The sequence below is a fragment of the Oncorhynchus clarkii genome, chromosome 33 (assembly GCF_045791955.1).
Source record: "Oncorhynchus clarkii lewisi isolate Uvic-CL-2024 chromosome 33, UVic_Ocla_1.0, whole genome shotgun sequence".
Lineage (NCBI taxonomy): Eukaryota > Metazoa > Chordata > Actinopteri > Salmoniformes > Salmonidae > Oncorhynchus > Oncorhynchus clarkii.
Genome location: NC_092179.1, coordinates 19,693,391 through 19,713,173, shown reverse-complemented (window position 1 = coordinate 19,713,173; position 19,783 = coordinate 19,693,391). Strand labels below are relative to the sequence as shown.

The following is a 19,783-nucleotide window of genomic DNA, read 5'->3' as shown; positions in this document are numbered from 1 at the left end:
TTTATGATGGATAAGATGGATGTTTTACAGTTGCCGGTTTGTGTCACTCCTCGCCCTGTTGTTAAAAGAGGACGCTGGTCAAAATCTTTACGTTTTCAAGGGAATGAGAGATGTATTGAAACTTGCGTCTGTGATTGTGGCCCAGTGAGTTATAGCTGGACTGTAGTGCAGCAGGCTGCATTATGCCAGAACTCACTCCAGAATCATGGACGGAACTTCTGATTCAAGTCTATCGCTGACATCCGATTGCAGGTTTTGACCAGAGTTCCTCTCTAACACTCTGTCCCCAGTGTAATCGAGCTGCCTTCCTGTATCTGCCTCTATCTGTGGTCCCTGGTCTGTGGTGGTGATGACATTAACAGACTTGTTCCTGTACGAGGTGTGATTCACTCAAAATGGCCACGTGCACTCCTCCTCTGAGTGTGCGATGCAATGTGCCTTGGCTTTGCTAGCTGACATTTTGACTAACCTCGTTCCCGTGTGTGGTGCGTGTGTGTGGTGTGTGTGTGTGCACTGTGTTGTATCCACAGTATGGTCTACTGTACTCCCAGCCCTTATCAACTGGTTTAGAGTCCGTTTTGTTTGTCTCTCTCATTTGTTTGTCCCTCTCACAGTGGACAATGGGAGCTGATCCTGTGTCAGTTGTAATGGGCATAAAGTAAGTTGGATAGCATTATCTACTGACCCTGGGCCCACTCTGGGTGTTGAAGCTAAGTGACTAACTGACGGGTCTCTGTCTCCCCCTACAGTTGGCCCCTTAGCAGTGCAGCGTCTGGACAGCTCTACAGTGAGGACCTACTCCTGCTGAGGGAGGAGAAGAGAGACTGTAAGCTGTAAGTCACACACATTATCCCTGTACAAGCTATCAGTTGCGCATACTCACATGCTCACGCACAAACTCTCCCTCTCTCTTACATCTGTCGTTCTGCTCAGGGACAGCAAATGACTGTGAGAAATTGGAACGGGGTGAGAGGGTAACTTGTCTTTACAGATAACCATGTTTGCTTGGAGAGGAGAGTCCCTGCTCTAGTGCAGGCACTCATGATCAGATGATAGGAGTCAAAGGCAGCAGCATGAGGCGGCCTCACTCTGTTGGCCCTCCTTTAATCTCTGTCCAGCACAGACAACTACAGCCACAGAACACATGGAACTGTATTCCACATCAGGTAACTGATGCAAGCAGTAGAATCAGATTTTTTTTGAACTGATAAAAATACACCTTGTGGAACAGCGGGGACTGTGAAGAGACACACACAGGTAGTATGGCGGTAATATACATTTTGTATTGTAGATATGTAGTGGTGTAATACTGTGTTATGATGTACTGTTTTTATATTTTTTTCATGTGTGATGTAAGTGCCTTCATGTGTTTGGACCCCAGGAAGAGTAGCTGCTGCCTTGGCAGGAACTAATGGGGATCCCTAATATATACATGAATACCCCTGAATGCCAAGGTAGAGAGATATATGGCAGCTACGTCTCAAATGAGATGTTACACAATTAGTAATGTCAACAATAATTCCCATGTGATCAAATCCATGTTTATGAAAACTGCACTGTCACTGTGGATAAAGCTTCACAGTGGCACAGTATAAGTAAACCATACCTCCTCTCTTTCAGGTCCAGATACTGTATGTAGAGAAGGTCTTACTGTACCTTGGAGCTGCTGGACGGGTCCTCCTGCCTGGAACAAACATTCTGACGAGACGCACTGCCAAGAAGCACCCCCCTACCCACCCACCCACCAAAAAGAGAGAGGGGGGGCGGGGGGCAGCGAGGGGTGCCTCCTGCCAAGCCGCCCCCCTCTGCACTTACAAGTCAAGGCCCCCTGAAACCTGGGCAGCAGCAGCCGGTGCTACTTTCCTTCAATCTGTCCTGTTGTCACCGTTTCTACCTTTTACATGTACAATAACTTGTTGAAGCATAATGTACTGTGTATTTCTTCTACCAGGAGATGTGTAGGTTATCTGTAAATGAATATAAATATGAGTTTTTTTTTATATATATATATAAATATATACACATCTATATTACAAAAAAGAAAAGATATTCAGAGTTTGTGCAAATAAACCCCGCCTTCCCATTTCAAGTCCATGTCCTTGGTTAAAATATGCTGCTCTTTGAACATTTCTCCATCATTCCCCGAGAGACCATTTTGTACATAGTTATTTTCCATTGTGCAGGGAAACGTGTGTTTTCACCTTGGAGAGACTGTCCATCTGGTCGCCACGTGACCTCCCCCCCAGCTGGTAAAGCCTGCCCTCTAGTGGCGTGTACAGCCCCATGTATCCGCGTCACCATTTACCAGCCACAGCCCCTCACCTCACAATCATGACGAAGCCCATCTCATAGCAAAGCATTCTGGGAGGAGGACACAGAAACGCACTGTGATGTCTACTGATGATGTGACAAGCACTTTGATACAACCACAGAAACTGTGGACTACAGCCACAGACTAAAAGATAGACTCCACTCTGAAGCTACTCAGCTCAGAGATCAACTAACAGCAGGAACACTCTTCATCAGATGATCTCACTCACCTACAGTACCTTGACCATAAAGCCATACATGAATAAACTCAAGCTGGACTTTTTTTTATTTTGCCGTGGGGTCCGACTCAGCATCGCTGAGAAATAACTGAAAGACAGACTGCTTAACTCAGTGTGCGTAGAGTGTATATGAACATGTCGAAGTGAGGTGAATTTTAATGGCAAACCTGTTGCTTGCTGTGACATTGGTGTAATTGTTAACTTTTTGTTTTTGTCTAAGTTGCCAGGGAAACCTATTGTACAGCCCTCCTACCTGTCTTTGAGTTATTTCTGCTGGAGTACTCGATCAGGTTTGAATTTTTAGTTGACTTTTACATCCTCGATTTGCACAAACAAAGAATCATTTTATTTTATGTCCATTTTTTATTCATTGCTAATTGTATGTTGGTCAAAACTAAGTGGTGATCAATCAAATTTTCATTGCCAATAAAAAAAATACTGTCAGTGAAGTAGCTGTTGAAATGACTATTTTTTACTCATTGCTTCACTTCAGAGCTCTAGTATGAAGAGTTAATTCATCATATTAAACTATAAGATATAAAATAAACATGACAATTATTTTATTTAACTAGGCAAGTCCGTTAAGAACAAATTCTTATTTACAATGATGGCCTACCGGGGACAGGGGCTGGGATTTTTTTATTTTTTATATATATATATATATGACAAAACACACATTAACATATGAATGTATCAACAAGGTAGATTGGATGATAGATATTGGAACACCAGAATATCCACTCCAGAGCTCAGTTCTGGCATCATTAGTGCTTTAAGCGATATTCCGTTGACTGCTAAATGGTTATGTTATAGTAATATGAAGGGATTTTGATTTGTACGGTTGGAGTTTGTTGAAGTCTGTAAGTAGGTATAAAGTAAGCTTCATTAATAGTGTTCAAATGTTGGCAGCATGAGGATTGAACCCAAACTGAAGCTAAGTTATGAGGTGGGAAACCCTTCCAGCGACTGCAGGGGCCTGTTCAGGAGGACATAACTTAACAGAATGTTCAGATAGACAATAATTTTTGTTCTACACAATACATTTCTATCACATGGAATAGGGAATCGTGTCAGCTCTATTCAGTCTATTTCTAACTATAATGTTCAGTGTTTAACGTACCTGAATACACCCAGAGCTCAGATGTTTTCCTGGACCCAAATTGCTTACCAGTTTTTAAAATCTCAATATCAAATAATTTCTGGTTAACAATTAAGTACCTTACTTAAATTGTTTTCAATCAAAAAGAAACAAATACCTTAGCAAAAATATTCAGGTATTCTGACACTGTGTACTCTCTGTTTAGGGCCAAATAGCATTCTAGTTCACTGTTTTTTTGTTAATTAATTGACACATTGGAAAGAATTATCTTTTTGTTTTCTCATGATTTGGTTGGGTCTAATTGTGCTGCTGTCCTGGGGCTCTGTGGGGTGTGTTTGTGAACAGAGCCCCAGGACCAGCTTGCTTAGGGGACTCTTCTCCAGGTTCATCTCTCTGTAGGTGATGGCTTTGGTATGGAAAGTTTGGGAATCGCTTCCTTTTAGGTGGTTGTAGAATTTAAACAGCTTTTTTCTGTATTTTGATAATTAGCTGGTTTTGGCATAATTCTGCTCTGCATGCATTATTTGGTGTTTGAACACAGAGGATATTTTTTCAGAATTCTGCATGCAGTCTCAATTTGGTGTTTGTCCCATTTTGTGAATTCTTGGTTGTTGAGCGGACCCCAGACCTCACAACCATAAAGGGCAATGGGTTCTATAATTGATTCAAGTATTTTGCCAGATCCTAACTGGTATGTCAAATGTTATGCTCCTTTTGATGGCATAGAATGCCCTTCTTGACTTGTCTCTCAGATCATTCACAGCTTTATGAAAGTTACCTGTGGCGCTGATGTTTGGGCCCAAGGTATGTATAGTTTTTTTGTGTGTTCTAGGACAACAGTGTCTAGATGGAATTTGTATTTGTGGTCCTGGCGACTGGACCATTTTTGGAACAGCATTATTTTGGTCTTACTGAGATTTGCTGTCAGGGCCTAGGTCTGGCAGAATCTGTGCAGAAGATCTAGGTGCTGCTGTAGGCCCTCCTTGGTTGGTGACAGAAGCACCAGATCATCAGCAAACAATATACATTTGACTTCAGATTCTAGTAGGGTGAGGCCGGGTTCTGCAGACTTTTCTAGTGCCCTACCCAATTCGTTGATATATATGTTGAAGAGGGTGGGGTTTAAGCTGCATCCCTGTCTCACCCCACAGCCCTGTGGGAAGAAATGTGTTTTACGTCGTTTGTGTACATGGATTTTATAATGTTGTATGTTTTTCCCCCAACACCACCTTCCATCAATTTGTATAGTCTCTCCCTCCCTCCTCCCAGTGTCACTCGCTCACATTACAGCCTTTGAAAAAATTCTGAATGGCACAAATTCCCCGATATCAGGGTACTCATGTCAACGTGTTTGCTTTCAGAGCATTTTTGATCCCAAATTATAAGGGGGCTAGAGCAGCACCTCTCTCTCTCCCCCCTCTCACACTTTATCAGCTCATGTTAATAAATTAAATGACTTGCGTCTTCCCTCACTCGGATCGGGTTGTTGTCCTTGGGTCCGTTTGTAACGGTCTCTATAATTGTATTATTTATGCATATCAGGTCCAGGTGGGAAAGCCCCAGGCCCATTTCCTGAAGATCTCTACTGCCTTTGATTTAACTCCTGCATATGCGCAGTTCGGTGCGACACGGCCATTAGACCAGATGAGATCGGCTACAAAGTGTGATCTGGGATTTCTATTGGAGAGGCAGTTTCTGCCTATCTTTGATATTGGTACCCATTACTGGCAACACCATGAGGATATGACAAACAGGCTTTAAACTGCACAGCGGTTGTTTTGGTGGAGTCGGAGGTGAAACTGAGTTAGAGCTGTTAAATGCACAAGCAGCTCCTGGCATTATACCTAAAGTGGACATTGCCATTGGCTGCACGAAGTCGCATTAAGAGAAACATCATGCAGCCTTGTTTACAAGTTGGAACACTGGAATGTGAGATGGAATCTACACCTTGATTAGGCTGATAGAAATCCTCCTTATTTCATTTGAAGAATTTTCAATTTGAGCGTCAGTATTTCTATATAGCCTACTTTCTCCTTCTGAACTTCTAACACCAGTGGGATGGGTGTGGCTTTGTGACAATGATCAAGAGCAGCTTCTCACCAATTTGACAGCTCCAACGCAGTTCCACCTCCGACACCGCCAAAACAGTTATGCGGGTGTCAGCTATTGCCGGTTAACACTTGATCTGATTGAATCTAGGCCTTACTCAGAGAATTGACCGTGTTCTGTAGCTACACCAAGTTTTTTCACATTTTATTGCACAGTGGTAAATATACTTCACATTTTCACAATATTGTTAACCACTGTTCAAGGTCCACCATCAAGTTATTTCATGTAATTTCTTGTCCTGGCTATTCAATGTCACCCCCACACAGAGGTAGTGACACCCATCTCTCAGAATGACTGTTCCCTTTGGGTAATGTTAGACAGTGCAACTGTTAAGTCTACAATTGGGAGTGTCTTCAGTGGAATAGTGAAGATACACTGACCGGTTTGCAAATCTGCTTGTGCTATAGTCAACTCCTGTTGTGCCATGTTCGTTGTCACGCCAACGAAAGTCAAAGGAGTAGGCTAAAGTACATACAGCTCTTGCAACCTGGCAGTTGTCTGTCTAGTCAGAAGAACAGTTCTAGTCCACCCTTCATGGTAGACTGCAATGTCGGCAGCCCAGGTGGAGGGTTAGAGAGTCACTGTCCAGTGGGTCTCAGCTCCTGTTTCACCATCTTCTCAATGTCCTTGTACACATCTGGGTCCTCAATGGTAGGGGATATCTGTGGAGATAGACACAGTCTTCCGTACTACTAGTAGTCGCAATATTTTCTTTCCAATTCTGTTTAAATCGTATTACATTGTGAGTGAATTTCATCTTTCATATAATCCTCAAACTTTTATTCAATTTGTCGGTATGAATTAAATTGATCCAACACCGACTCGCCAGATAATTGGCAGCTGTACAGGAATAATAATCCAGGGCTATTATTGGTGAATAATTGCCTCTGTCTTCCAGAACCAAACAAAATATTATTAATATACAGCCATTCCTCAAAGTGTGCTTGAATACCTCAGATTCTAATATGCTACAAAAACATTGTTGTTGGCTTCAATCCATGTAGTATTGACATGGTGGGTGAATGTGTGGTGAGTTACCGTGTATGGCTTCCCGTTGACCAGGTTAGCCAGGGAGGAGCGGGGGATCTTCCCAGAGCGGGTCTTTGGGAGACCTTTGACAATCAGCACCTTCCTGAAAGCAGCCACGGGCCCGATGGTCTCTCTGACCAGGCTCACCATCTCCTTCACCACGTCTCCCTGGCTCTTCTTTAGGTCTGAGACAGACCCACATACACAGGTGTTTGACTTTCTACAACCCCACAGTCACAGTAATGTTGGATCCCCAAATTGCTCTATTAAATGGACCTTTGTCCTGTATCTCTCTGGGTCACTGTGTCTCTTACCGTTTCTGAGAACACACAGAGCCAGGGGGACGTGGCCCTTCAGGGAGTCCTCCAGACCCACCACAGCACAGTCCACCACCCCGGGGTGCAGCAGGACAGACTGGAAAACACAAAGCCTCTTAGAATCTGAGAGTGAAATACTAACACACTTGTAGGCTCAGCATTCCTGAACAGTCCCATTACAAGTCAGAATGTTGAACAAACTTAATTGTTGTTCCCCGGTTTTGTCCCTATGTCGGAGGTAATCTGATACAACATATCCACAGGGAACAGTGGAGGCTGCTGACTGGAGGCCGGATCACAATAATGGCTGGAACGGAGTGAATGGAATGGCATCAAACCCATGGAAACCATGTATGTTGTATTTGATACCATTCCACTGATTCCGCTCCAGTCATTACCTCAAGCCCATCCTCCCCAATTAAGGTGCCACCAACCTCCTGTGACAGGGAAGTGTTATCAACCCAAACTTCGCTAGTACAGTAGTCTGTATATCGGTTTGTACTTCTGGTTTTTATTATTCAATACTGATGCAATTTGCACGTGACAAACACTTGCACAATATGGCAGAGCCTAACCGAACCACAGACCAAACGGCAAACACTTTCACAATATGGCAGAGCCTAACCGAACCACAGACCAAACGGCAAACACTTTCACAATATGGCAGAGCCTAACCGAACCACAGACCAAACGGCAAACACTTTCACAATATGGCAGAGCCTAACCGAACCACAGACCAAACGGCAAACACTTTCACAATATGGCAGAGCCTAACCGAACCACGGACCAAACGGCAAACACTTTCACAATATGGCAGAGCCTAACCGAACCACAGACCAAACGGCAAACACTTTCACAATATGGCAGAGCCTAACCGAACCACAGACCAAATGGCAAACACTTTCACAATATGGCAGAGCCTAACCGAACCACGGACCAAACGGCAAACACTTTCACAATATGGCAGAGCCTAACCGAACCACGGACCAAACGGCAAACACTTTCACAATATGGCAGAGCCTAACCGAACCACGGACCAAACGGCAAACACTTTCACAATATGGCAGAGCCTAACCGAACCACGGACCAAACGGCAAACACTTTCACAATATGGCAGAGCCTAACCGAACCACGGACCAAACGGCAAACACTTTCACAATATGGCAGAGCCTAACCGAACCACGGACCAAACGGCAAACACTTTCACAATATGGCAGAGCCTAACCGAACCACAGACCAAACGGCAAACACTTTCACAATATGGCAGAGCCTAACCGAACCCCGGACCAAACGGCAAACACTTTCACAATATGGCAGAGCCTAACCGAACCCCGGACCAAACGGCAAACACTTTCACAATATGGCAGAGCCTAACCGAACCACAGACCAAACGGCAAACACTTTCACAATATGGCAGAGCCTAACCGAACCACAGACCAAACGGCAAACACTTTCACAATATGGCAGAGCCTAACCGAACCACAGACCAAACGGCAAACACTTTCACAATATGGCAGAGCCTAACCGAACCACGGACCAAACGGCAAACACTTTCACAATATGGCAGAGCCTAACCGAACCACAGACCAAACGGCAAACACTTTCACAATATGGCAGAGCCTAACCGAACCACGGACCAAACGGCAAACACTTTCACAATATGGCAGAGCCTAACCGAACCACGGACCAAACGGCAAACACTTTCAGCTGATTGTGAGGAAATGAGATTGAAAATACAAGCGACAGACCCTAAAGGCGCCGGTTAAACAACACTTTCCTGTGGATACCCCATCTCCACCTCCAACAGGACCAACAGCATGTACAACCTGTAAAGTAACTGTAAATAGCATTTCATTCAACATTCTGACCTGTAGAGACTATTGAGTCTTTTTTAGGGTGACTTTGGTCAGACTGAAAATCCATGTTTAGGGATTGTAACACTCAGAGATGTTACAATACATTTGTGGTCAGGTTACATGGAGAAACCTTTTTTCTTAATGACATTTCTACTCCAGTCATTAACTATGCGTCTCCACCATGTGGCTGACAGACGCCAAAACACAAGGAATAACCTGTTAACCTGTTAGATTCATATCCATGCAACCTGGACCTATTATTCTCTCCGCTCCTACCTCTTCCAGCGCCCCTGCCGACAGCCTGTGGCCCGCCACGTTGATGACATCATCAGAGCGAGACATGATGTACAGGAAACCCTCCTCATCCACGTAGCCTGCATCCATGGTGTCATAGAAACCCTAAGGTAAACAGCAGGTAATGACTGACGTTCAGATAAAATCACCACTCTAGTGTAGATCACCTTTGGGTGTTTTTGTTCTGTTATCTACACTGAGTGTACAAAACATTGGGAACACCTTCCTAATATTGAGAACAGCCTAAATTCATTGGGCCATGGATTCTACAAGGTGTCAAAAGCGTTCCACAGGGATGCTGGCCCATGTTGACTGTTGTGTCAAGTTGGCTGGATGTCCTTTGGGTGGTGAATCAGTCTTGATACAAACGGGAAACTGTTGAGCGTGAAAAATCCAGCAACGTTGCAGCTCTTGACACGCTCAAACCGGTGTGCCTGGCACCTACTACCATACCCTGTTTAAAGGCACTTAAATCTTTTGTCTTGCCCATTCACCCTCTGAATGGTACACATACACAGTCCATGTCTCAATTGTCTCAAGGCTTAAAAATGATTATTTAACCTGTATGCTCCCCTTCATCTACAGTGATTGAAGTGGATTTAACAAGTGACAATAAGGGATCATAGCTTTCACCTGGATTCACCTGGTCAGTCTATGTCATGGAAAGAGCAGGTGTTCCGAATGTTTTGTGCACACAGTTTATAATCATACAGTACATTTCAACCACTAGATGGCATCACTGGCCAGCACAAAATTCATCCACCTACCTGTCCCATGATTTACATGGTTATTAAAGTTTAAATCTAGAATCCAAAGTCATTATGCACATTGGTAAGTATGTGACAAATCCAAAGCAGTGAAAACGCACACACACACACAGTAACGTGGTGAATTATTATCTGATGCTAAGACATTAATAAAGCCTAAAGGTGAGATAACCTACAGGGAACTTGGTGAAGTAGAGCTCCTTGAAAAGCTCCTGGTTCTGCCACAGAGATAAAGCTGCTCCTGGTGGTAGTGGCAGCCTGGAGTAGAGGAGAGACAGAGGGTGTGTGTATGGGTGAGAGAGAGAGACTAGTGTCTGACACGCAACAGACGGTAGCAGTGACTGAGGTGACACCGTGGGACAGCTGGATCCCCATGCCAATCACGGTGAGGACTATTACAGTGGCACTGATCCCCATACTCTGTGATGCTACAAATAACATCCAACAATAACTCTAGCTAATACCAAATGCGACAAAACAGCTCCTTTATAATTGTAATAATCAGAGGAGGTCTAGGGTTGTCTTCTTTTACCCATGAAGCCATGATCACAATAAACCCCCACCCACTGGCTTCAAGATGTCTGAGGCACTGTTTTTCTATGGGGAGATAAGATACTCTAGGATTTCTAAACCCGTATGTATAATACTTTGGGTTTAGCAAGTGTCTAAATTAGAAAGATAAGCCTGTCAGTCTATAAGGTTTATAAAAGAGTTGGGGGGCTGAGGTAGTGGATACCATTACACTGCACCTTTAGTGGGTTCAGACATGGAGCCCAGTGTCTGCTGGGCCTGACCTGACCCTCCGTGTGAACACACACACAGGTATAGGGTGACTGAGTATCTGAACCTTTGTTTACCCAGGGTCACTCTCAATCACCCCCAAATGTTCTTGAGAGGGTCATCCAAGTTCAAGCCCTGTCCGCATCACACCCGTTTACAAAGCAGCATGTTTGTGTATTGTAGTTGCATCAAGAACAAATAACCTTTCAACAAAATTGGAATATATATATTTTTTTAAATGTTGTACTGTTGGTGAGAGTATAGAATCTTTCCCTGTCTGTCTTTTGACTGCAGCCAGATCTAGGGCACCGCTGGTATTGCTCTAGCCCGGAGAGGAAATTAACAAACCAAGACCTAATAACGTTCCATGGTTCAACCGCCTGCATTTATATCCTAATGAGGTTGTCACCCTTTTTTGAATGCACTTCCACACACAAAACAGCCTTTGAAGCAACAAAACAAACCAAATTCAATTAGGGCACTAATGCTTTTTCTTAGCGCATGAGATCCTCGCCACCCAAAGGAAATAACAATGCCTAAGGTTTATTTACACAATGCACTATAAGAAAATGCTTTTGATGCCTCCCATCTTGACTCTGGAAGAGAGATTCTCCATTATCAATTCACCTCAGAGCTAAAGGTATTAGTTCTTAAACAGAGAAAAGGGTTTATTATAAGAGTTGTGGCTATTAGTTCTCTAATGAAAAGCTCCATAGCAGCTTGGGCTGAATCCATTGTAATCCACCTTGTTGGTAGAGAGACAGTGGCAGCAATAACAATGAGGTGGCAAATGGAAGATGGGAGTGATTTCCAGGTAACAGGCTCACAGATAAGAGCACAATGGGGAGGAAGGACTGATGTGCCCTCGCTGTGACCCGGCTCACACAATCAGCTCCCAACACACACATTCTCTCTCGTTCTCTCTCAGGTCCTTCTGTGGAAGCTACTACAGTGGAGACCTATCTGTATGGAGGAGGTGGTGCTGCATGTAGCCCTGGGTGATGGAAAAATGTTTCGTATGGTCGTTTCAAAGTAAATTATTTCCATAAAACAATTCCGCCCTCCTATTTGAACAGATAGAAAACAGGACTTATTTTACTGTGCTCGGGTTTCTAAAAGTGACAGTGTGTGTGTGAGTCTATCTCCCTGTGTGTTCATCCTCCCTGATGCAGAGACAGAAAGGTTTGCTACTCCAGGTGGCAGGCAGTATAACAGAATGACTTAGCTGCTCACAGAGGTGTGGCCATGACCATGCAGCTGGCTTACCTCACCACAATATTTCCCAGGGTCCTTGGCGTCACCTCCTGCATATCATCGTCGATCACTGTGACTAGAGAAGGGAGAGGTGCATAGAAATCTGATTTATAAGGCTTATATTTCAGCAGTGGGCAATGTGGGATGTCAAAATGTGGGTTGCTCTGAAGTTCAACCTTTGTATTGATGGTGTGTGTTTTTTCTTTTCCCAAGCCAATATCCCTGGACTCCTCTCACACATGCCCATATTAAAATAAATACAGCGTGACATTAATACCTTTTTGCTGATTACAGTTACAGAGCCTGAAAAGCAGTGTCTCTCTCTGCATACTGGTCAGGTAAATTGACTGAGACATTTCAGAACATTTGGGATAGTTCCAGAGTTCCAGTCATGCCCATGGGCGGCACGTGCCCCCTCATATTTGTCCAAAATACATATTTTGTTTTTGTAAAAGTTTTGTTGTTTCTCTGGAATACTACTAGCCACCTAGAAATGTTATGAAGTTGGCGTTGGCTTTGGCTAACCTATATAGTAGCTCGTTGGGAGATTGGGAACCTAAGAAGCCATTTCAGGATATCAATCAAGTTAGCTAGTTTGTCTATCAACACTACATGACCAAGTATGTGGACATCTGCTCATCGAACATCTCATTCCAAAATCATGGGCATTAATATGCTATAATAGCCTCCACTCTTCTGGGAAGGCTTTCCATTAGATGTTGGAACATTGCTGCGGGAACTTGCTTCAATTCAGCCACAAGAGCATTAGTGAGGTCGGGCGATTAGGCCTGGCTCGCAGTCAGCGTTCCAATTCATCTCAAAGGTGTTTGATGGGGTTGAGGTCAGGGCTCTGTGCAGGCCAGTCAAGTTCTTCCACACCAATCTCGACAAACCATTTCTGTATGGACCTCGCTTTGTGCACGGGAGCATTGTCATGCTGAAACAGGAGAGGGCCTTCGCCAAACTCTTGCTATAAAGTTGGAAGCACAGAATTGTCTAGAATGTCATTGTATGCTACAGCATTAAGATTTCCCTTCACTGGAACTAAGGGGCCTAGCCCGAACCATGAAAAACTGCCCCAGACCATTATTCCTTCTCCACCAAACTTTACAGTTTGCACTATGCATCCGGGCAGGTAGATTTCTCCTGGCATCCGCCAAGCACAATTCATCACTCCAGAGAACGCGTTTCCACTGCTCCAGAGTCCAATGGCTTTACACGACTCCAGCCCGACGCTTGGCATTGCGCATGGTGATTTTAGGGTTGTGTGCAGCTGCTCGGCCATGGAAAACCCATTTCATGAAGCCCCCAAAAAAACAGTTATTGTGCTGACGTTGCTTCCAGGGGCAGGTTGGAACTCGGTAGTGAGTGTTGCAAGAGAGGACAAGAGAGTTGCTCCTAGACGATTCCACTTCACAATAACAGAACTTACAGTTGACCGGGGCAGCTCTAGCAGGGCAGAAATTTGATGAACTGACTTGTTGGAAAGGTGGCATCCTATGACGGTGCCACGTTGAAAGTCACTGAGCTCAGGCCTCCCGAGTGGTGCAGCGGTCTAAGATACTGCATTGCAGTGCTTGAGGCGTCACTACAGACCCGGGTTCGACACAAGGCTGTGTCACAACCGGCCGTGATCGGGAGTCCCATAGGGTGGCGCACAATTGGCCCAGTGTTGTCTGGGTTAGGGGAGGGTTTCACCGGGGGTCTTTACTTGGCTCATTGCAATCTAGCGACTCCTTGTGGGCGGGCCGGGCGCCTGCAGGCTGACTTCAGTCGCCAGTTGAATGGTGTTTCCTCCGACACATTGGTGCGGCTGGCTTCCGGGTTAAGCGGGCGGGTGTTAAGAAACGCAGTTTGGCGGGTCATGTTTCGGAGAACGCATTACTCGACCTTCGCCTCTCCTGAGCCCGTTGGGGAGTTGCCGCGATAAGACAAGATCGTAATTGGATCGCAATTGGATTTCACAAAATTGGTTAGAAACAAAATGGCACAGGTAAGGCCATTCTACTGCCAATGTTTGTCTGTGGAGATTGCACGCCTGTGTGCTCGATTTTATACACCTAGCAGCAACGAGTGTGGCTGAAATAAGCTGAATCCACTAATTTGAAGGGGTGTACGCATACTTTTGTATATATAGTGTACCTTAGCTGCATGTCTGCTGGCAAGGTTGGTAGACTTTAGAAAAGCAAGCAATTATTAATTACTGAATAAGATTCACATTCCTTTCAATCTTTTACCCAGATTTTAGCAGAGATGCAGAGAAGCATATTTAGTTTCTTTAAAAAAAAGAACCACCAGTCAGGAGGATACAGACAGCTCAAGAGGTTTTTCTGCTTAGATATGCAGAAAAATAAAACACTTTACATAAAATTAAGCATAACGATTATGGCTAGATTGCAGAAAAAAAGCTGTTTCAGGTGTTAGAAAAATGCTACATTCTCCAACTTCCGGATAGGGGTCCTAGCCACCCAGCCATCCTCACGTGCTTTGTGCCTCCTCAGACTTTTGGGGTGCATGACGCCCCTGGATAGTTCTGCTCTAATGAAAAGAGACAGGTTAGTTCTCACCATTGTATCCTGGAACGGGTTTGCCAGCCTGACCAGCAGGGGGAGACAGGGAGTTTCCCAGGCCAATACAGGAGGACGTGATGGCTGAGCCACTCTCTGATGAAAGGAGAGAGGGAGAAAGAGGACAGAGGGCATACAGGGTGAGATCATTAAGACTTTACACTTTTACTGCCACAACTCATGCAACTTCCACGCTACTCTCTTATCTCTGCAACACACATGCACTTTATAAACACAAATTCACACGTGCGTACACACACACACACACAGAAACATATGCACGCATGCATGCGCGTTGTCCTCAAAGATCAATGTAACGTTAGAATTTCAACTTTTCCCCCCACAACCATTAAAAGTTTTACAGAATGTGTAAAAGGGAACAAATTATTCACACTTTTGAGTCGAACAAAAGTCAATTTCATGCGATTGTCAGGCATGTCATCAAAGCTGTGGTTGAGCCCTATGTTCTTTCTGTGAGCAGAGTTAACCTACATTACCAGAACTATGACAGTTCCTATGGGCTCTCTGAGTCACACAACCAACCTCCACTCCACACAGTTGCTCCACTTTATAGTGGATATCTCTGTCTATTCTGTCTCCAGTCACGTGCCCACACATCAACACTACAGCCCTGGTTCCAACCTAAATACAGCAGAACCATCAAAGAGGTGACACATCACACAGGGGAGGCTCTGATGGAGGATAGGAGAAGAGAATATAACCAATTGTCGCCACCGCAAATAGTTTTCTTGCTATATCCTCATCATTGTACCCTGTTGTCATGGAGATATCTGAATGTGAGAGCACTCTAACCTACTTCACTTTCTTAGCTAGCGTTTTGGACTAAGCTTCTATCCATATCATAAGGCATTCTTTGCTTGGGGGGGGGGGGGGGGGGGGGGGGGGGTTGACTGTGATGGAGACGTCGCAGAACATCCCAGATCAATGGCGGGAAAGAAATGAATCCTCCTCTAGCCACCAGGGCAGTGCCCTCTGAACTAGAGATGTTCTGCACCTCTCAGGGCTCATTAATCATCAGCAGGTTAATCCCTCCCTGTAGACTTCAAAGCCCTTCTACCTCCGGCCAACACTGACGGCCAACACTGAGGTCTCCCCCAATATGAGACACAGAAGGTTGACCTATGTCTGCCCCGGTCTCACATACCTGGTCAAAATTCAGGACCTATCAGCCGGTGGCCTCAGCCACCAATGACAACAAACCAGCCACTGTTCTGCTTCCTCCTCGAGTGTGGAAGCAGGGAGATGACATGGTGTAGTAGGCCCGCCCGCCTTATGTTTACAGCTCTGTTATATATGTGGAAAGAGATCAATAAACCTGTGCAGAGTAGCTGTGTGTGTCTGCTCAGCCCACATATAGATCAGTGCAGAAACGGTAGATTCTAGCAACACATGTAGACCGTGACAGCCCTCTCTAAATGGGAACATGTGAGGATTACACAATAAACCCACTGAGCTGTTAGCAGCAGCGTTGTGTTTAAATTCACGCTGTTAGCTGCAGTCGTTGTAATTGCGGCATAGATTTCAGACAGCAATTAAAGCCGGAACAGAGATGAGCAGTGACAACCAATATAATGGCCAAGTTTAATTGCACTCGCCGATTAAACACTTAGAAGGAAAACAATGCCCAGGGCTTAATGGTCTGCTTACATAACCAGGTACATTTGGGCTGTTAGTGGATACTAGAACACAGAGAATAAAACACCTTGGAACATCTCTGGGTTTTTTAAAGGCCGCCTGCAGCACTACCCAATTCCATGGGAAAAGTATAGATCTACAGTGCTTTATTAATTGATTGTTAACCGATCTTTGTTTCAAATACTTTCATTTTGTCCTGAGTTCTTCCTGATGTGTAAGGGGCAGCAGTAGCCCAGAGGTGAGAGAGGCGGACCAGCAGCCGGAAGGCTTCTGGTTCCAAGCCCTGTGCCGGGCAACACAAAAATGGGAATGGAACTGAATTGGAAGGCTACTGGACTCTGTCTGATCCCATGTAACATCGCCTGTCATTGTGCCCTTGAGCAAGGCACTTAACCCCGAACAATTGCTCTCACTGCTGCTAACCTTATGCCTCTCAACATGTCTGTGTTAGAGGTCTTCACAGATCCGCCAAACTTGAATTAACCAGACCTGACCTAGGACCCGAGCGGTTTGGTCCGTTCAGATCCGGGTCCTACCTCTAGTCTGTGTGTATCTGGGAGTGTTGAGAAGACAGAAGGCACATTTCCATTCTAACCAATGGCCAATACTTTAACATGCTGCATACTGCAATAGCCTTGAAAAACAGAGCTGTTTTTATTCCAGCGAGGGGAAGGAAGGCTATTAATATGCCACTGCACTGCTTAGTTCTCCATACTTTGAGTGTTCTTAAACAGAAAGGCTTTCGCTAAGCAGAAAACCGGACATTATCGTTATATTCCCAATGACAGGAAAAATTGCCTAGTGAAAACAATCAGAGTCGACTGAGCAAGGCTCCAGATGACCACCAGAGAGAGGGATACTGAGAGGAAATCAGTGTGAAAACAGGTTTAGACATGGACGAGGGATGAAAGAGGTAGGGTCTCGCTCAATCTCTCTCTCCCTCTATCTCAGTGGTCAGATATCAGTACGCAAGCAAATCAATCTTCTCCAGACAGACGGGTCTGTTGGGTCTGTGGTGGTGAGAGGCTGTTTGAGAGTGATGAATTAAGGGACACTGTGAGGCCATGCAGTGGGTGGGAGAGGAGAGAAGGGGAGGTAAGGGGAGAGGAGGGGAGGTAGCATTGTGCCCTTTCATAACAGGGTGCCGTCTAAAAGCCAAGCGTCATCACTGGTCTGTCTGTACAGACACAGAGCCACACAAATCCTTTATCTTTGTTTTGGGATCTCTGACATATAAACACTCATGAATCCACTCCCAGAACCACCTTGACTTGCTCTTCTCTCTAATCTCACATCAACTTTTACACAACCACATACCACGCATGCACACAGAAGCACAAACACACAGAAGCAAGCATACACACACATAGAATATTGAGTCAGACAATTATCTGGCCATTCTTGTCCTACATCTGACCCTTCTCACATGTCAGGTGTCAGATCTCAGGGGGCAGACTGTGTGTGTGTGTGTGTGTGTGCACGTGTGTTTCTGTGAGTCTGGGCCTGCGTCTGTGTGTGGAGAGAGCGAGGGGGATTGGATTGTCCCGATGTGCAGTTGCTGGGGTAACTTTGGGTTGTCCTGGTGATGTGCGGTTGCTGGGGCAACTCTAAGTCAGAGGATGACCGTGATCAGACAGCAGGCCCAAGGTCAGCAGACCCCTACTGGGGCAGAGCTAAGAGAGAGAGAGGAGATGGCAAACATTCCTGCAGCACTGTCCTACCTCTCATCTCTCTACTGACCTGTCTGAACCAATAGACCAGTATAAAGAAAACCCTGGATTGAGTAGGTGTGTCCAAACATTTGACTGGTACTGTACATACACACATATATATACACACACACAATGGTAATTTAATGTATTCCGTTCTATTTTGGATCAGAGTATATTATAAACCGGTTAGTTTGAGTATATTGTCATGTATGATGCACAATTACTTGTTTACTGTTCTAATTACATTGGTAAACAGTTATTAATAACTAAGGTTGGGGCCTCCCGAGTGGCGCAGCGGTCTAAGGCGTTACTACAGACCCGGGTTACATTCCCGGGCTGTGCCACAACTGATTGAACGGTGTTTTCTCCGACACATTGGTGTGGCTGGCTTCCGGGTTAAGCAGGCAGGTGTTAAGGAGAGCGGTTAGGCGGGTCATGTTTCGGAGGACGCATGACTCCACTTTCGACTCCCTCGAGCCCTTTGGAGAGTTGCCCTTTGCAGCGATGAGACAAGATTGAAAATTGGGGATAAAAAAAATAATATCATAATACCAATAAGGCACCTCAGTGGTTTGTGGTATATGACCAATATACCAGGGCTAATGGCTGTATCCAATCACCTCAGTGGTTTGTTGGATATGACCAATATACCAGGGCTAATGGCTGTATCCAGTCACCTCAGTGGTTTGTTGGATATGACCAATATACCAGGGCTAATGGCTGTATCCAGTCACCTCAGTGGTTTGTGGTATATGACCAATATACCAGGGCTAATGGCTGTATCCAGGCACCTCAGTGGTTTGTTGGATATGACCAATATACCAGGGCTAAGGGCTGTATCCAGTCACCTCAGTGGTTTGTGGTATATTACCAATATACCAGGGCTAATGGCTGTATCCAGGCACCTCAGTGGTTTGTTGGATATGACCAATATACCAGGGCTAATGGCTGTATCCAGTCACCTCAGTGGTTTGTTGGATATGACCAATATACCAGGGCTAATGGCTGTATCCAGTCACCTCAGTGGTTTGTGGTATATGACCAATATACCAGGGCTAATGGCTGTATCCAGGCACCTCAGTGGTTTGTGGTATATGACCAATATACCAGGGCTAATGGCTATATCCAGGCACCTCAGTGGTTTGTGGTATATGACCAATATACCAGGGCTAAGGGCTGTATCCAGGCACCTCAGTGGTTTGTGGGATATGACCAATATACCAGGGCTAATGGCTGTATCCAGTCACCTCAGTGGTTTGTGGTATATGACCAATATACCAGGGCTAATGGCTATATCCAGGCACCTCAGTGGTTTGTGGTATATGACCAATATACCAGGGCTAAGGGCTGTATCCAGTCACCTCAGTGGTTTGTTGGATATGACCAATATACCAGGGCTAATGGCTGTATCCAGTCACCTCAGTGGTTTGTTGGATATGACCAATATACCAGGGCTAATGGCTATATCCAGGCACCTAAGTGGTTTGTTGGATATGACCAATATACCAGGGCTAAGGGCTGTATCCAGTCACCTCAGTGGTTTGTGGTATATGACCAATATACCAGGGCTAATGGCTGTATCCAGGCACCTCAGTGGTTTGTGGTATATGACCAATATACCAGGGCTAAGGGCTGTATCCAGGCACCTCAGTGGTTTGTTGGATATGACCAATATACCAGGGCTAAGGGCTGTATCCAGGCACCTAAGAACAGCCCTTAGCCGTGGTATACTGGCCATATACCACACCCCCTCAGGCCTTATTGCTTAAATGTAGAGTAACTTTCTCAGGCCCT

The 19,783-nt window shown here is 45.0% G+C and overlaps 2 protein-coding genes across 3 annotated transcripts in view; one reads left to right on the top strand and one right to left on the bottom strand.

Annotated features, from left to right (window-relative positions):
* The window catches only part of LOC139392774 (liprin-alpha-2-like), a 235,585-nt gene extending 232,643 nt beyond the window's left edge, over positions 1-2,942 (top strand). The window contains 3 exon segments of the mRNA XM_071141021.1: positions 750-763; positions 1,621-1,730; positions 1,732-2,942. Coding sequence (XP_070997122.1) covers positions 750-763; positions 1,621-1,730; positions 1,732-1,912 — 305 coding nt within the window. The 3' untranslated portion in view covers positions 1,913-2,942.
* Positions 2,943-5,874: 2,932 nt separating this feature from the next.
* LOC139393172 (acyl-CoA synthetase short-chain family member 3, mitochondrial-like) overlaps positions 5,875-19,783 on the bottom strand; it is a 33,678-nt gene continuing 19,769 nt past the window's right edge. For both annotated transcript variants that reach the window (XM_071141570.1, XM_071141571.1), the window contains 7 exons: positions 14,622-14,717; positions 12,067-12,130; positions 10,197-10,278; positions 9,236-9,358; positions 7,101-7,200; positions 6,796-6,971; positions 5,875-6,419 (listed from right to left, as the gene is read on the bottom strand). In XM_071141570.1, the coding sequence (XP_070997671.1) occupies positions 6,336-6,419; positions 6,796-6,971; positions 7,101-7,200; positions 9,236-9,358; positions 10,197-10,278; positions 12,067-12,130; positions 14,622-14,717 (725 nt within the window). In that variant the 3' untranslated portion in view covers positions 5,875-6,335. The remainder of the gene's footprint in view (positions 6,420-6,795; positions 6,972-7,100; positions 7,201-9,235; positions 9,359-10,196; positions 10,279-12,066; positions 12,131-14,621; positions 14,718-19,783) is intronic.